This window comes from Siniperca chuatsi, linkage group LG23 (genome assembly GCF_020085105.1).
Source record: "Siniperca chuatsi isolate FFG_IHB_CAS linkage group LG23, ASM2008510v1, whole genome shotgun sequence".
NCBI lineage: Eukaryota > Metazoa > Chordata > Actinopteri > Centrarchiformes > Sinipercidae > Siniperca > Siniperca chuatsi.
The window spans coordinates 18,132,073-18,148,577 of record NC_058064.1 but is presented as its reverse complement, the minus strand read 5'-3'; the positions used below and the strand labels follow the sequence as shown (position 1 = coordinate 18,148,577).

The 16,505-nt window shown below is 40.8% G+C and overlaps 1 protein-coding gene and 1 pseudogene across 2 annotated transcripts; both read left to right on the top strand.

Annotated features, from left to right (window-relative positions):
• Positions 1-629: 629 nt before the first annotated feature.
• On the top strand, positions 630-9,984 carry LOC122871573 (NACHT, LRR and PYD domains-containing protein 12-like). 2 transcript variants are annotated; one of them, XM_044186860.1, is made up of 11 exons: positions 630-1,038; positions 1,139-1,162; positions 1,280-3,032; positions 3,217-3,390; positions 3,583-3,756; positions 3,871-4,044; positions 5,139-5,312; positions 5,500-5,670; positions 5,931-6,104; positions 6,633-6,679; positions 7,600-7,745. In XM_044186860.1, the coding sequence occupies exons 1-11, from the start codon at positions 768-770 to the stop codon at positions 7,611-7,613; spliced, it is 3,150 nt and encodes a 1,049-aa protein (XP_044042795.1). In that variant the 5' UTR covers positions 630-767; the 3' UTR covers positions 7,614-7,745. The 2 variants fall into 2 exon arrangements, with proteins under 2 accessions (XP_044042795.1, XP_044042794.1); XM_044186859.1 differs by having other exon boundaries at positions 631-1,038; positions 7,539-9,984.
• Positions 9,985-10,945: 961 nt separating this feature from the next.
• LOC122871263 lies at positions 10,946-16,502 on the top strand (annotated as a pseudogene).
• Positions 16,503-16,505: the final 3 nt, after the last annotated feature.

Sequence of the window (16,505 nt, the reverse complement as noted above, 5' to 3'; positions counted from 1 at the left end):
AGCTGCCTTTCTTGTTCTCACGTGGTTCTTATTATCTATGAAACCACATCAAAGAGGTTTTAAAGAAGTACACATTTACAGTATGTCAAAGGAGATGCAAACACTCCACCAGTGTCATACTCCTGCATCTCATGATGGTAGGACATGCACGTTTTTTCTATTTTGGTTATTCTGGTCACCAAAACGAGAATATTTCTGTGGATGTGACACAGAGTGAAACTAATAATGAGGTAATGAACTGCCCGGTGTCTCTGCTCTAAACCACACAGTTCTTTTACCTCACTATTATGCTTTTCATAAGCAACCCCCATACCTGCCTATCACCTACTTGACTGGACTGGCTCAACATGTTTCACCATGTATGGCATGTAAACAAATGCACTGTTATGGAAAGCTGATAAGAGGGGCAGGATCTCCTGCATTTCTTGTTTTGGCATCCTTTCTTCTTTCTGAAACAGCACCATACAGATACAGATGATCCAATTAATAATAAAATAAGCACAACAACAGGGATCACAGTTCCTGTTGTGTCATTTACTGTAAAACAGGGTTGTTTAGTATGTGCAGTGACGGTGCTCTCTATGGTGATTACATGGCTATAATTTTCAGTGAGCGCAGCAGGAACTGAGTAGTGAGATGACGACAGCTACCCCAGCCTACATCAGCTCAAAAGTGAAACTGTTGCTGCATTTGAACCTTGCTTCTGCTAGAGGATGAACGCAGAACAACAGGACTGGTTGATCACATGACTAATTCGGAAAACAGATATGGCTTGTGTCCCAGAGCTGCTCTTGGCCACTTTGGAGGAGCTGGTTGATAAAGAGCTAAGGATTTTCCAGTGGTTCCTTTACAGTAATGTTCTTGAAGGATTCCCTCATATTCCAAAGTCTCGGATCGATGGGGTAGACAGGCTGGGCTCTGTGGATCTTTTGGTGCAGACATATGGCTACGACGGTGCTGTTACAGTCACAGTGGATATACTGATGAGGATGAAACTCAAACTGTGGGCTGAAACACTAAAGAAGAAGTACGATGAAGGTAAAATCATGTTTAAAAAGTACAAGATTTGACTGTTTAGTTAGTTTGTAAGACAAAAGAGCTTGGCCATGTAACACCTGTCTCTTTGTTTCTTTATCAGTTTCAAGCAATCAAGTAGGCAAAGGTAAGAAGGTTAAAAGACACCCACACACACAGTCATGTTGACAATTTCAAACTCATACTATATCCATTTACAGACACAAGAGTAAAGGTTGAATTGCTTTATTTATTCTTTGAACAGAAATCGACCACCATGTAATCAGAGAAAAACTGAGATCCACCCTGAAGGAAAAGTACCAAAACATTTACGAGGGTAATGCAGATGAAGGAGACAGCGTCTACCTGAACAAAATCTACACTGAGCTGCATGTGATCGAAGGAGCCTGGGGAGGCTTCAGTGAGGATCACGAGGTCAGACAGCAGAGGTACAACCAAGTGACAACAGAAGAAACCTCCATTAAAGCTAGCGACATTTTCAAACCAAAGCCCAACCAAGAGAAGCGAATCAGAACTGTGCTTACGCAGGGTATACCCGGAGTGGGTAAAACTGTCTGTGCACAGAAGTTTACCCTGAGTTGGGCAGAAGGAGAGGAAAATCAGGACATCACCTTCCTCTTCCCGCTTCCTTTCCGTGAACTGAATCCCAACATAGGAGAAAAGGACTACAGTCTGATGCAGCTGCTCCATCAGTTCTTCCCTGAGATGAAACCTCTTGAGACGCTGGGAAGAGAATGCAAAGTCCTCTTCATCTTTGATGGCCTGGACGAGACTCTCCTCCCCTTGAACTTCAAGCACAACAAGGTTTTGAGAGATGAGACGGAGCCGGCCTCGCTAGATGTGCTGATCACCAACCTCATCACGGGAGATCTGCTCGGCAAGGCTCTCATCTGGATCACATCCAGACCTGCCGCAGCTAGCCGGGTCCCTCGAAAGTACATCCACCAGTGGACAGAGGTGAAGGGCTTTGCTAATGAACAGAGGGAGGAATACTTTAAGAGACGTTTGCATGATGATAACCTCGCCATGAGGATCATCAACCATGTGAAGTCATCAAGAAGCCTCTACATCATGTGTCAGATACCAGTTTTCTGCTGGATCACAGTCACTGTAATGAAGAAAATGTTGCGCGACAATGTGACAGGAGGCATGCCCTACACCCTGACCGAGATGTACACGTATCTCCTTCTCTGCCAGACAGACCGGATGATAGAAGGGCACTACCCGATGGAAAGCAACAATGTTGTTTTGAAGCTAGCAGAGCTGGCGTTCCGTCAACTGGAGAAAGGCAAACTGATCTTCTACGAGGCTGACTTGAAAGAGTGTGGCATGGATGTCAAAGAGGCAACCATTTACTCAGGAGTTTGTACAGAGGTCTTCATGGTGGAGGGCAGAAGGACGAAAGAAGTTTTTAGCTTTGTACATTTAACCATCCAGGAGTTTCTGGCAGCTGTGTATGCCCATCACTCCTACATGCAAAGAAAAGAAAATGTTCTTCTTGGATACCTGAAAAGAATATCTACAAGATGGCTCCCCAAGTCTGTGTTCAGTTTTCACAAGACTGCCATCGAAAAAGCCTTGGAGAGTCGAGACGGCCACTGGGACCTCTTCCTTCGCTTTCTCCTGGGACTGTCGCTGAAGTCAAACCAGGAGCTCCTGGGTAGAATACTGTGTTTAGAAGCAGAAGGAGAGGAGGATGTGGTGAAAACCATCCAGTTTATTAAGGAGAAGATCAAAGAGGAACCAGAGGCCAAGCTCAACCTGTTCCACTGTCTGAGTGAGCTCAAAGAGGAGTCTTTGGTGCAGGAGGTCCAGAGCTTTATGAGTTCTGGGAGGCTTGCAGCTAAAAAGCTGTCTCCGGTCCAGTGGTCTGCTCTCACTTTTGAACTTATGACATCAGAGGCAACAGAGGAGGAGTTCGACTTGAAGAAGTACATAAGATCAGAAGAAGGGGTAGTGAAGCTGCTGACCGTCATTACTTCCTCCACACGTGCTCTGTGAGTTTACCCACTTGATAATAGTGTTCCTCATGCATGTTGGTTTTAGTTGCTCTCTAAGCCGCAAACAAATTTCTCTGTAATACTGCAGCTATTCTTGGATGTTGGCCTGAGCACCTTCTCATCCCATAATGAAAAAAAAATTAACAAACAGAAATTTCTTGTTTATGTATCGTTTTTCTAGGCTTAATCGCTGCAACCTCACTGAGCTCTGCTGTGAAGTTCTGGCCTCTGCGCTGAGCTCATCCTCCTCTCACCTGACAGAGCTGGACCTGAGTGACAACAAGCTGAAGGACTCAGGGGTGAAGCTACTTTCTGTTGGATTAGGGAGTCCACATTGTAAACTAAAGAATTTAAGGTCTGTAACAATTGTTAGTCTTTTAGAAACCAAATATTGCACAATACAACCCTGCAAACAGCAGCATTTACTTCTTGTGGTTAAAGACTTGTGGTTTAGGTTCACTGCTGTTGTCATAATTTGCTCTTGAATGATATACAATCCACATGCTGTTTTTCCGTTCAGAACATTAAAAGCTTTCTCCTTTTTTAGATTACATAAGTGTAAACTGGAAGGAGACTGCTGTGAAGCACTGGCTGTTGCTCTCAGCACAGACTCTACCCGACTCAGAGAACTGGACCTAAGTGCTAATGACTTCCAGGAAGCAGGAGTGAAGGCTCTGTGTGTGGGACTGCGCAGCCACCACTGCAAACTAGAAACAGTTAGGTCAGACCTTCTTCTTGCTGACAAACTTAAATCACTTGCTTGGACTTGAATTTAATCACAATTCATGTTTTTAAGAAAACAAATCCTGTTGTTTTGGTGAATACTCTTTTGCAGGCTGAATCAGTGCAAGCTCAAAGAGAATTGCTGTGCAGATTTGGCTACAGTTTTGAGTTCAGGCACATCCCACCTGAAAACTCTTGACCTGAGCAACAACAGCCTAAAGGATTCTGGTGTATCTCTGCTTACTGCTGGACTAAGTAATCCACACTGTAGACTGGAAACATTAAGGTCAGTGCAGTCCTCTGAAATGAAAATTGTGACTGTGATTGTCTTAGCTACACTATTTCCTTTTAGCTCTGTTTTTTTTCCACCAACTTCTGAGAAAACTAACATTAGGTGCTGGGCTGGTAAAGTGTACAGTACAGTGTTTGTCAGAGCTTGTTTGCTGAAAACAGCTGCACTACTGGTGCTGCAAACATAAATAATGAGAGCAGTAAGACTGAACCATACAATGAATGTGCAGATCACCAAAATACTCTGCTAAAACATGCTAAAAACCTCTGTAGAGCTGTGAATTTAGGTTGTAATTGTGTGTCACTATGAGTAAACCCTTTCATATTACACTTCACTACACTTATCACATTTGATGTAATATTAATATAAAGAATACTGATTAATGCAGCTTTAAAGCTGCACTAATTTCTATTTTCATGTTAACATGTGAAAGGGTTTGCTCATCCACAAAGAATTATCACCCAACTCTGCAGTTTCCCTCCGCTCTGCAGAACTTGTAGGCCTCTTTCAGTTAATCGTTTTGGTTTTACAGCCTGCAACTTTACTGTTTTGGTTTACTCTCACCGCTTTCATCAGCTGTAAAAACTCTGATAAAACCATTATACACATACCTGCCCAGCACCAAACAACAGGCAACCAAATTAGCAACTAGCTGGTGAAAATAGTGGAGCATTTGGCGACTAAAGAGACAGCTATTTCGCTCAGGAGTTAGTGTGGAACAAAGCAGTGCTAAAAAGAGAATTAATATTGGACTTACATTCACCATGGAGACAGAAACACAACTCCAAATGAATGCTAATGTTCTATGCTAAATGGGTAAATAGGCAACTGTTTGCTAACATGTTTGCCATATCGACTTTAAAAAATGATGTCAGTGTTGTGTTTAGACCTTGTTGCGCTGCCCCCCAAAAAATCAATGAATATAGGTTCAATTACAACCAAATAATTACAACACAATTTTTTACCACTAATGTGCAGCCATATGTGATGTTTGTGAAGTATTTTAGTGTGGACTGATCATGTGTTTATCATCACTATGTCACATGTAGTGTGCTGTACATCATTTGAAAATTTCTTTCACCTGTCAGGCTCAGCTGGTGTGGCCTTACACAGAAATGCTGCAATCACATCGGCTCAGCTCTCAGCTCTGACTCTGCCCACCTCAGAGAGCTGGACCTGAGTGGAAACAACCTGCAGGGTCCAGACATACAGCAGCTCTGTGCTGGACTGAGTAGTCCACACTGTAAACTGGAGACATTAAGGTCAGGTCACGCAGGTTCAGTGGACACAACAAATAATATAGTGGCTTATATTAATGTAATGACACACTATTACATGCACTTTCAATTTGTTTGGCATCAGTTCAACAAGTCTCAGATAATTTTAAACTTTGTTGGGTACCACTTCTTAATATAGTCCCACTGAAACTAAGCATATCCTCACCTGCAGGTTAAACGAGTGCAATCTCCAGAAATGCTGTGCTGATTTGGCCTCAGTCCTCAGCTCTGACGCCGGTCACCTGAAGGAGCTTGATCTGAGTGGGAACGACCTGCAGGACTCAGAAGTGGAGCTGCTCTCTGTTGGACTGGCGAGTCCGAGCTGTAAACTGGAGACGTTAAGGTAAGCTGGCTTTACATTCAAAGTAACATAATCTTTACTTTCTATAGCAGCCAATATGCAAGTAAGTAATACTATAATAATATGAAAGTAAAAACTATTTCTGCACAATAAAGACACAGAAACACCTAGATATTTAAGGTAAATAAATAGAAAAGGGTTGGAGATTTTTGGTCTTATTTTTGGAAAGTCTTTATCAAATACACAACATGAAAAGGCAAATATTGTGTTTTTAGATAAAATGTGAATACCTATCCACACAGGCTGTCATTCTGTGGAGTCACTGAGAAAGACTGCACTTATTTGGCTTCAGCCCTGCGCTCCAACCCTTCTCACCTGAGGCAGCTGGACCTCAGCTACAACTACCTGCAGGACTCTGGAGTGAAGCTGATCTCTGTTCATTGGAACGACCCGCTCTGTAAACTGGAAAAATTCAGGTAAAACAATCCATCACAGCTAATAATTTTGTGTCTTTGGATTACGGGTTTAAATCTCTCCTGGTACTATTTGTTCTCTAGTATCAACAACACAGTTGACCAAAAATACCAAGAAGAGATTCAGGAAAATTCTTGAAAATAAACACTATTATTATACCACATGCCTTGTTAAGATGAGTATTCCTTTAAATATGCAACATGTCTTGTGGTTTAATGTTTCATTTAATGATCAAGGTCCCTTTATTAGGGTGTGTATTGCCATGCAGTTATCTGGCAAAGTTTGTTTTAGAGCAGAAGCACATGTGCTGCACACATGATTAACTACAGAGAACAGAAAGCACAATATTCAGAGGAAGCAAGGCGCAACATGTTCACGTGCTCTACAGCACATACAATCAAATTTTTCATACATGCAAAACATATATTACATGTATGATTTGGTTACAAAAGACAGATATAAAGTATTCTAAAATGTCATAATGTGTCTATTAATGATTAATATTTGTATATATATCATTCTGTCTACAGTGTGGACTATAATGCAGAGTGCTACTTGAAATCAACACTGAAAAACTGTAAGTGATGTATTTTCTATTTACATTATTTTCACTCATTTAATTGAACCAAACAGCAACTATCTGTAATGTGGGCAGAAGAAGATACACAAAAGCTTTGTAGTTGTTGGCAGCAGCAGGCCAAGGATCAGGCTATGTACCTGCAATGTCACAACTGTATGCCTGCTGAATAGAATTTTAGCAACAAGACTCTTTTAAATACAAAATCTTTGAATCAAATAAATGATTCTGATTATTAAAAATAATGTATGAATCTGTGTCATATTTACAAATTCCTCTTTCAACATTTAATCAAGCCTCTAAAAGGATCTTTGAATTGACAAAGCAAAACCTTTTGCTTAAAAAAGTTAGGTTTTGTTTTGAATGATTTCTTCCATCTGCCATCTGAGTTTAGTTTTAGTTTTGATTGTGCGCATATATAAATGTGTCATATGCATGCTGCCATCTTTCAGCCTTTTCACTTGTTTTTTTGCTTTTGCATGTTGTAGTGTCGTTTGTCCAACAGATGGCAGGATAGAGATCTATTTGAAACTGACAGTGTGGATTCTGTATTTCTCATCTTTCTTACTTCCTTTCTTTCTGTCTTATTGGTAAATGGCTACAACTTTCCCAAGCCTTCTTTCTTTCTTTCTGTCGGTCTGTCTTTCTGTCCGTGTCTATTTGTTTAGATTAGGCACAGGTCAGGGTCCTGAAAGCACTGGAACAGTTGTGTGGCAGTTTTGACTTAAATGAATTGCATATTAATTAATTAATATTATATGCACCACCAAAGCACATTACAATGGACCTCATCATTGTTATGAAATAAAAATAATGTTTATAAACAACACTGAAATAGCCATATCTGTGTTTTGTACAGATGCATGTACGCTGACGTTGGACACAAACACAGCCGCCAAGTCTCTCTTTCTGTACGACAGTGGGAAGCAGGTGACGTGGGTCAGGGAGAACCAGCAGTACCCAGATCACCCCGATAGGTTCGAGAGCGTCTCCCAGGTGCTGTGTCACCAAGGCCTCACCCAACGCCACTACTGGGAGGTGGAGTGGCGAGGACGCTGGGTGGACGTCGCCGTGGCGATGAGGGGGATCCGCCGCAGGGCGGGCTCTCACCTCTGTGGGTTTGGTTACACAGACCAGTCCTGGAGTCTGTACTGCTCTGAGGATCACTACAGTGCTCAGCACGACCACCAGCCTGTGGAAATACCAGCACCTCCGTCTCGCTCCCACAGGGTGGGAGTGTATCTGGACTGGCCGGGCGGCACCCTGTCCTTCTACAGCGTCTCCTCTGGGACCCTCAGCCACCTTCACACATTCTACAGCACCTTCACTGAGCCTCTGTACCCCGGGTTTGGGATGGAGGAGGATGACTGCTCTGTCACTATTTGCATGGTGAAGGGTCTGCAAGAACTCATTTCTCGGTCAGCTAGTGCAGAAAGACTTGAGGAATTCTGAGTGCAGGTTGATTTGGGAAAATAATTGAGATTTTAAGGAAATGGTGTTTTTCTATGGGATGAAGATCATGCCATATCTCCAAACTGAAAAAAAAAACTTAGAAAGGTTGAAATCAAATTAAAAAGGTTTTGCAAGATTGAAACTAAGTTTTGAAGGCTTGCATAATGTTTTGATTGACAATTTCAAATCTCTGCAAACATTATTTTGTATTTGAGTTTTCCTTTTTCTGTTTGGAGATATGGCATGATATTCATTCCATATTTTTCTGCTCTCAGAGGCTGGCAGCAAGGCTGGAGAATGATGTGATGAATAGGAAAAAAGAGAATTCTGCATTTTCACTTACGCTGTCTAACTTTTTCATTTTAAACTTATTTTATAGTTTGTAGTAAATTCATACCTGGAAAACAAAATATATATGTATATATGAAAACATGGATATTGTAAAAAAAAGAAAAAGAAAAAAAGGATATATATATGCGTGTGTGTGTTAATTTGGTAGCATCTTTCATTAAAAAAGGTTTCTGTTAAACAGCCAACTTTCCATCTATAATCTTCCATCCTGCACATAAATGCACCATATTAGAACACACTGACACATACTTTTCAAGTCAAATGCTGCCAATGAGCAAGGGAAAAAATCTTCCAACAATCTACAGCCATGCTAGCAGCTCTGTGAGGTTGTACTTATGTAAAGCTGCGCTTTGAGCTCAATGCTAACGTCATCATTCTAACATGTTCAAAATGACAATGCTAACAGGCTGATGTTCAGCTGCTATAATGTTTACCATGTTCACCATTTTAGTTTAGCGTGTCAGCATGCTCAACTTTGCTAATTGGCACTATATATATGAATTGGAAAAAAAAAAAAGAGATTTCTGAATTTTCACTCAAGCTGTCTAATTTTTAAACTAAAATGGATTTTAAACTTTTTTTTCAGTTGTCACAATCAGACCTTAAGGACAATAAATATGACCACATTTTTTTATTAAAAAGGTTTCTCTTAAACAGCCAACTGTAAATTTTCAAGTTACCATTACATTTGCTAATTTGGACTCAGTATAGCTGAGGCTGATGTGGGACACAAATGTCTGGATCAAATTTCATGGCAATCCAATAGCTGTTGAGATATTTGGCTCAAAACCGCAAATGTCATGCTCATGGTGGCAACAGAGGAAAAGGCAGGGGATCATCAAAGTCATTAGGATACATCATCTGGGAACCATGAATACATAATTTGATGCCAATCCGTCAAGCAGATGAAGAGATATTGTGAGTGATGAGTGAATAGTTTGACCTGCTGGTGGCACTATATGAACATTTAGGGGGTCGAGTAAGTCACTAGGATTCATCCTCTGGGGACCATAAATATCTGTACCAAATTCCATGGCAAACCATCCAACAGTTGTCGAGACATTTCACAAAAATGTCAACCTCCTGATGACGCTAGAGTAAGAGTCAGGGAAGTCAAAGTGACAAAGTCAGTAGGATTCATCCTCTGGGGACCATGCATGTCTGTACAAAAATGAATGGCAAAAAATTCAAAGGAGTTGGTAATTGTATTAGTCTGTGGAATTCAAAGGTGACATCTCCTATCCCATGCTGTTTCACAGCCATGAAAAAGGAAAGCATGATGTTCATTCCATATTTTTCTGCTCTCAGAGGCGGGCAGCAAGGCTGGAGAATATGTGATGAATAGGAAAAAAGAGAATTCGCCATTTTCACTTACACTGTTTAACTTTTTCATTTTAAACTTATTTTATAGTTTGTAGTAAATTCAAACCTGGAAAACAAAATATATATGTATCTATGAAAGCATGGATATTGTAAAAAAAAAAAGAAGAAAAAAAAGAGGATATATATATAGTGGTGTGCAAAAGTGTTTGCCTTTGGAGTGGCCTAGTCAAAGTTCTGACCTGAATCCTATTGAGATGCTGTGGCATGACCTTAAAAAGGCAGTTCATGCTTGAAAACCCTCCAATGTGGCTTGTTTTCCCTTTATAATAACAACCTTCATTTAAAAACTGCATTTTGTGTTTACTTGTGTTATCTTTGACTAATATTTAAATTTGTTTGATGATCTGAAACATTTAAGTGTGACAAACATGCAAAAAATAAGAAATCAGGAAGGGGGCAAACACTTTTTCACACCACTGTATATATATATATATATATATATATATATATAAGTGTGTTAATTTGGTAGCGTCTTTCATTAAAAAAGGTTTCTGTTAAACAGCCAACTTTCCATCTATAATCTTCCATCCTGCACATAAATGCACCATATTAGAACACACTGACACATACTTTTCAGGTCAAATGCTGCCAATGAGCAAGGGCAAAAATCTTCCAACAATCTACAGCCATGCTAGCAGCTCTGTGAGGTTGTACTTATGTAAAGCTGCGCTTTGAGCTCAATGCTAACGTCATCATTCTAACATGTTCAAAATGACAATGCTAACAGGCTGATGTTCAGCTGCTATAATGTTTACCATGTTCACCATTTTAGTTTAGCGTGTCAGCATGCTCAACTTTGCTAATTGGCACTAAATAAATGAATATATTACTATTACTACATTATTTGGAATGCACAATATTGCGATTTCAAGGTACTGGCACTGTTCAACATAACAGGTATTTCTCGTTTGAGTCGGCCTTGGAACGTTATTTGCCTCGAGAGGTGTAGCCAGAAAAGTCAGAAAAACAAGCCTGCCATCTTTCAGCCTTTTCACTTGTTTGAGTCAGTCTTGGAATGTTGTAGAGGTTTAGCCAGAAAAGTCAGAAAAACAAGTCCGTAAACACTGCTGGGTATATTTAGTGCAGCAGTGTTGTGTCACAGTTGTGAAAGTTGTGTGACATACTCTGTAAAACAAGAAGTTACTGTAGTAAGAGAATTACGGAAAGTTTCTGGGTCTGTTATTCAGAGTTTGCTCCTACTCAGTCTGCATACTAGGAAGTGACGGCATTTATGATAAACAGTGTGGTAGTTTAGTCCGTGGGAAAAGGTGCAGTTTCTGTTGTGGAATCTGAACTGGGATACAAAGTCCATCCAACACGCAGGTAAGTATTTGGAGAAAGAAATGATTGGATAGTAATGTAGTATTTTACCCTTGTGAAAGTGAATGAAGGCTGAAATGTCTGGCTTCTCTCATTTCTAAGTCTGTCACTTTGCAAGGGTTGAGTTGTGAACTGCTGGTGTCATTTAACATTCACTGTAACACTGTTTTGCCTGTTTAGTATAGATTAAAAGATTACATTTCTTTAGAAAATGTTTTAGATAATTAAATGTAAATAAATGTATAAGATATTTATATTATCTATTAAGGCTAACATGTCACTTTTAAACTGTGAAAACCAGGTCAAAATGAAGAGTCTGGTTTGGTATTGTGGGCTCATCTTGGCATTTCTTTTGAGCTGCACAGAGCAGGCTAAGGTAAAAATAAAAACTACATAAACCTCTCCTCCTCTCTCCAATGTCTTCCCTCTTTATTATGTTCAGCTCTGGCTGTAATGTCTGTATTTTAAGTTGTACATTTACAGTAGACCAAGTCTCACTTTAAAACTGTTTCTGTGGTATTGCTAGGAGCAGCAGAAAGCAGTTTCTTCTCAAGGTATGGTGAATGTTATAATTGCTTACAGTATACTTACAATTTCATGCAAATTATCCAAATGAATTACAAATTATGGAAGATACAAGGCACCACGCATTCAGATTTAACGCTGGTCATCCTCTTGTTTTTCTCTTGTCATGCTAACCTCAGGAACAGACTGCACACAGATTAAGGCTCTCTCACCACAAGCATCCAGTGGGGTTTACGTAATCCAGCCTCCCGGAGTCAGCACCCCGTTTAAGGTATCATAAAAGACCCTACACCTGACATGTAATGTACAAAGTAATTATTTCTTTTTCCTCTGCTCTGCTCCATTCACCGTCACTTTCTGCCGCTCGCCCTCTCACACACACGCTGCTGTGGTCCAGCAAGACTCGACAGCCACTGATGTAATGTGCGGTCCTCGCGTTTTGCTCAGTGCAGTTCACTCATATAAGCGTGACAGAAATACACTGTAGGAATCGTTAAGGACCCAAAGCGGGCGCCTGTTCATTTCAATGAGAATTGCTTGCCTGAGCATACGCCAAAACAGTTTTCGAGCTCCCAGGTTCACTTCCTGGGTATGCGGCCCACTGAATATGCGCAGTAGTGTTTCTCCCGCCAGCCCCGTCCGCGAGTTCCCACTCGGCCCATAGACTTTCCATTGTGATGACGTCACCGATTTTTAAATCGCATTTCTCGGCTCGAGGAAAGTTTTACAAATCACAAATGCATAATAGAAAGAGTCATAATTATCCTTGTTTGCAGTTTGAGGTGTCCTGTCAACAGTTTTACAGACGTCTGTTTTATAATGGTGGCCTATGTGGGAAATGTGCTTTTTGGGCCGCAGGGAAAAATTGGAAACAAGGCTGCGCGGCGGTGTCCTATCCAGTTCTTATTATACATATATGACCCGGACCCACTGTCCAACCTTTTTTTTTGTGCTGTTGTTGAAACTTTATTAACAACACAACTGTCGCTGAGCTAGAGTTGGAGGTTGTTCAGTATGTCTTTCAGAAAGTGCTTCTTCGGTTGTGAAGGAAAGTTAAATATGTTCTGGTTTTCCCTCTGATGATCACCTTAATTTAAGACGTATAAAACGTAGATAGAGCAATCTTTGGCCAAATATTCACAAACTCATTATGGGGACATCGTGTGTTTGAAGTAAAAAAAAGAAATCTACAATGGGAGGAAGGCGGGAGAAGATTACATGATCAAACGAACTATTTACATATTTACACACTATAACATCTTAATCCAGAGATCCGGAGAGAAAGAGGGAAGCTGCCCCACAGCAGCACACTGACTGCCTGCACACAGCGCGAGAGGACAGGAAGAGAGACACTGTGGCACAATGCACGGGAACGAATTACAATATAATATATTCGACTTTTCCCTGATGGTCTGAATAAATCCCTAAATTTGCCGCTAGTCGCTTTTTAGAAATAAAATTGCTAAATCTAATGACAAAGTCTCCAAGTTGGTAACACTGGCCCCTTGGCAGGCTTCTGGAAGTTGGCCAATCAGAAGAAGGTGGGCTTTTAGCGAGGGAGGCCTTAAAGAGACAGGCACTAAAACGGAGTGTTCAGAGAGGGTGAATAGAGGCGCTGCAGCAAGGAACAGTCTGATAAACATAATGTCTGGTTGAGCATAACATGGGACCTTTAATACCTAATACTTAGCTTAAAATGTAGTACTTTTCTGTTCTGTTAATGTAATTTTTTTACTTAAATCATATGCATGACTGACATCAATAAAGTCAAAAGTCACAAATTGTAATCTTTTCCAAAAACTGTAAAAGATGCCTCAGTCTTCAGGTAGTGTGTGAAAAGCCTGTCAGCTGGTTTTCTTAACATATGTTTCCTGGACTACCTGCTCAGGTGTACTGTGAGATGCGGCCAGATGGAGGCTGGGTGGTGTTTCAGAGGCGCAGTGGAGGAGCGGTTCACTTTAACAGAGAATGGGCAGAATATAAAAATGGTTTTGGTAACCTATCACGTAAGTAAACTGTGACACGCCTTACTAACACAGTGAATATATATCCCAGAAAAGTCTTTGTTAAATACAAATGAACATACAGGATTAGGGATTCAATTTGCTGTGAAGGTAAAACATTGCAGTAATAAAGAGATTATTTTTCCTTATTGACATTGTCACAGGCTCTCCACCGTAATGTCGGAGGGAAGAGACATATTACCGACACAATCCAGCTCTAAAACTAAATTAGATTACACTGTGAGTGCGATATGCACATTTTCTACCACACAGAAATGTATGCAAATCAGGCTGTGGTGCCAACTACTCCTGCAGGAAAGCATTGTGTGAGGAGCCACTTCAGAAATTACAAGCTTGAACTTTCAGCTGACCCTGAATTCTTGCCTTACTTCCTTGCAGGCGATGACACCTGTTATTGTAATGGGCCAAACTCTTTGCCTTGGGGCCTTGGAAACCTATCGTCCTTTTTATGGCTTTTGAAAAGTGTTTGGAATAAAGGCATTCTCCAAGTAGTTACATATAATGAAGAAGTGATTTGTTTATTTCTGTGAATTTGTGCAAAGACAGACAAACGTAAATCTTTTCCTTGTGCTCTGCTGATTCCCCCAGAGGACCACTGGCTCGGTCTGGAGAAGATTTTCTCTCTGACCAACAACAAGACCAAGACCTGGATCATGAGGGTCGACCTGTGGGACCACGAAGGTGGCACTGCATTCGCCGAGTACACAAACTTTAGACTTGGCGATGAAAAAGCAGCTTTCAAACTGCGTGTCGGGAATTACGGAGGAAATGCAGGTACAGCTGCTTTTAAGCTTTTCTTACTATCCCTCTTTTCCCTTTGCTTTTTATAGACACAGATGTTATGCCATTGTGAAATGAAATTGAATTTATGCTGGTTGGAATAGTCCTTTTGCCTTACTTGTGCACCCTTTCCACTGTTGTTTGTACTTTACAAACTACTCAATATAAAAATAATTCTGTGAGTCTGTGAGCACAAGACAATGATGGAGGTTTTATTATTTATTGTTGTTACCTTGGAAACAACTTTTTTTAGTGCTTATGGTTCTCAAACCTAAGACATTTCCTATAAAACCTGTTGCTTCCCTTTCAAGATCTTTGCTCCTTCAGTCACGTGATTTTCCCCTTTGACTTTCACGTCTTCCACCATCTGCTGTCAGCAGAAGCTCTGATGGCTTTGCATGCAGCTCTGTTTTCTCTGAAACAGCAGCCCCCTCTTCCTGTTTTATGGTGTAAAGCAATCCAGCAGCTTCAAATTCAGCCTTGATACATAAGTGTAGAGCAGCTAGAGACTGACAGTCCTTTCAGGAATGATCTCATTTGTAAAGTGTCTAGAATAATGTTGTGTTGATCTACACATGATAAAATGCTACATACGGCAGCTTTAAAGATTAAATAAAATATTTTCCTCACACAACTGAAAAGTTGTAAAATGCAATGCAGTAATAAAATGCACCTTTGCTCAATTTATTGCACTCAGGGGTTTTTCTGCTACAGCCGTACTTGGTCTGATATGACCATAGACTGTATAAAACATGGACGTCACCCATAGGTTTCTGAAGAGCCGTTGTGAAGCTCAAAGAGGGCGGCTCCGGTGGCTCCGGCCGTCGCCATCTTGGCAGTGCCTGACTCTGGCTAGCCGCCTGATAGGGCACCCACCTGTCACTCAAAGCGGACATGTCCTTAATTATGCATAACTTTAAGCCTTAATATAATTTAAACGGGTGAGTTATATAAATATTCACCCCCCTCACAGTTGTCATGAAGGGGGAAATTAGCTATAGAGACCAAAACATTTTTTGTACCAGCCTGCAAACATTTTTATTTCTGCTGTAAAGTTGGGCATTTTAACATGGGGGTCTATGGGGATTGACTCACTTTTGGAGTGAAGTGGCCATTTGAGGAACTGCAGTTTTTGGCACTTCCACGTTGGCTTCATTTTCAGCCCCGGAGGTTGCCGCTTGGTTATGACCAGTAACTTATGGTGGCTAATGTTAGCTAATGTTGGCAAACTTAATCCAGATATAGCTGTATAACTGACATTACTGAGTAAGCTCACTGACTTTATGACTCCTTTGTACTTGTGCTACTGTTATGCTACATTTTAGCATGTCACAGATGAACATTTAAATGTTTTTATGACAAATGTAAAACAAGAGGATCTTTGAAAATGAAGGGAAATTCGATCATCTTGTAACTGCCACTTGTGCTCACAGTGGCCACTGTTCAGCAAGTTACATTTTAAAGGAACCCTCTGAATTCTAAACTCCAGACTTCCTTAAATGGTTTCCAACTTTGTCCAAAGGTGATGACATCCGTGGTGCTTATCCAGGCATTGACCAGAATGGCTACGGCTTCAGCACCATCGACCGTGACAACGACGGCTGCTCCCCTGCATCTTCGGTGACATTGCTGAAAATGAATGTTCCTCTTCAAACGGTGGCGGTTGGTGGTACAGTCGCTGTGGCTCTGCTAGTCTGAACAGCGACTGGCATCCTGCCGGTGAACACATCGGTTGGGCGTCAGGCATCCACTGGCAAACCTGGAAAACTCATGCGCCTTACTCCATGAAGGCCACCAGAATGATGATCAAGTCTGTCATAACTTTTTAAAACATGTATTATTTTACTTTGTTATTTCTGGTGTAGTAGATCATCTTGCGGAAGATTTTGATTTATTTAATGAATGAAAGTCCACATGTAGTGCATTCATTTCATTATGATACACCTGAGTAAAAAATACATATTCATTAAATGGTTTTGTTTGCAGAACCC

Excerpts from the sequence above, each read along its gene's own strand:
- LOC122871573 (XM_044186859.1), top strand. The coding sequence starts at position 768 with ATGGCTTGTGTCCCAGAGCTGCTCTTGGCCACTTTGGAGGAGCTGGTT. Across the intron at positions 3,391-3,582 it reads TGTAAACTAAAGAATTTAAG|ATTACATAAGTGTAAACTGG; the intron begins GTCTGTAACAAT and ends CTCCTTTTTTAG. Across the intron at positions 6,105-6,632 it reads TGTAAACTGGAAAAATTCAG|TGTGGACTATAATGCAGAGT; the intron begins GTAAAACAATCC and ends TTCTGTCTACAG.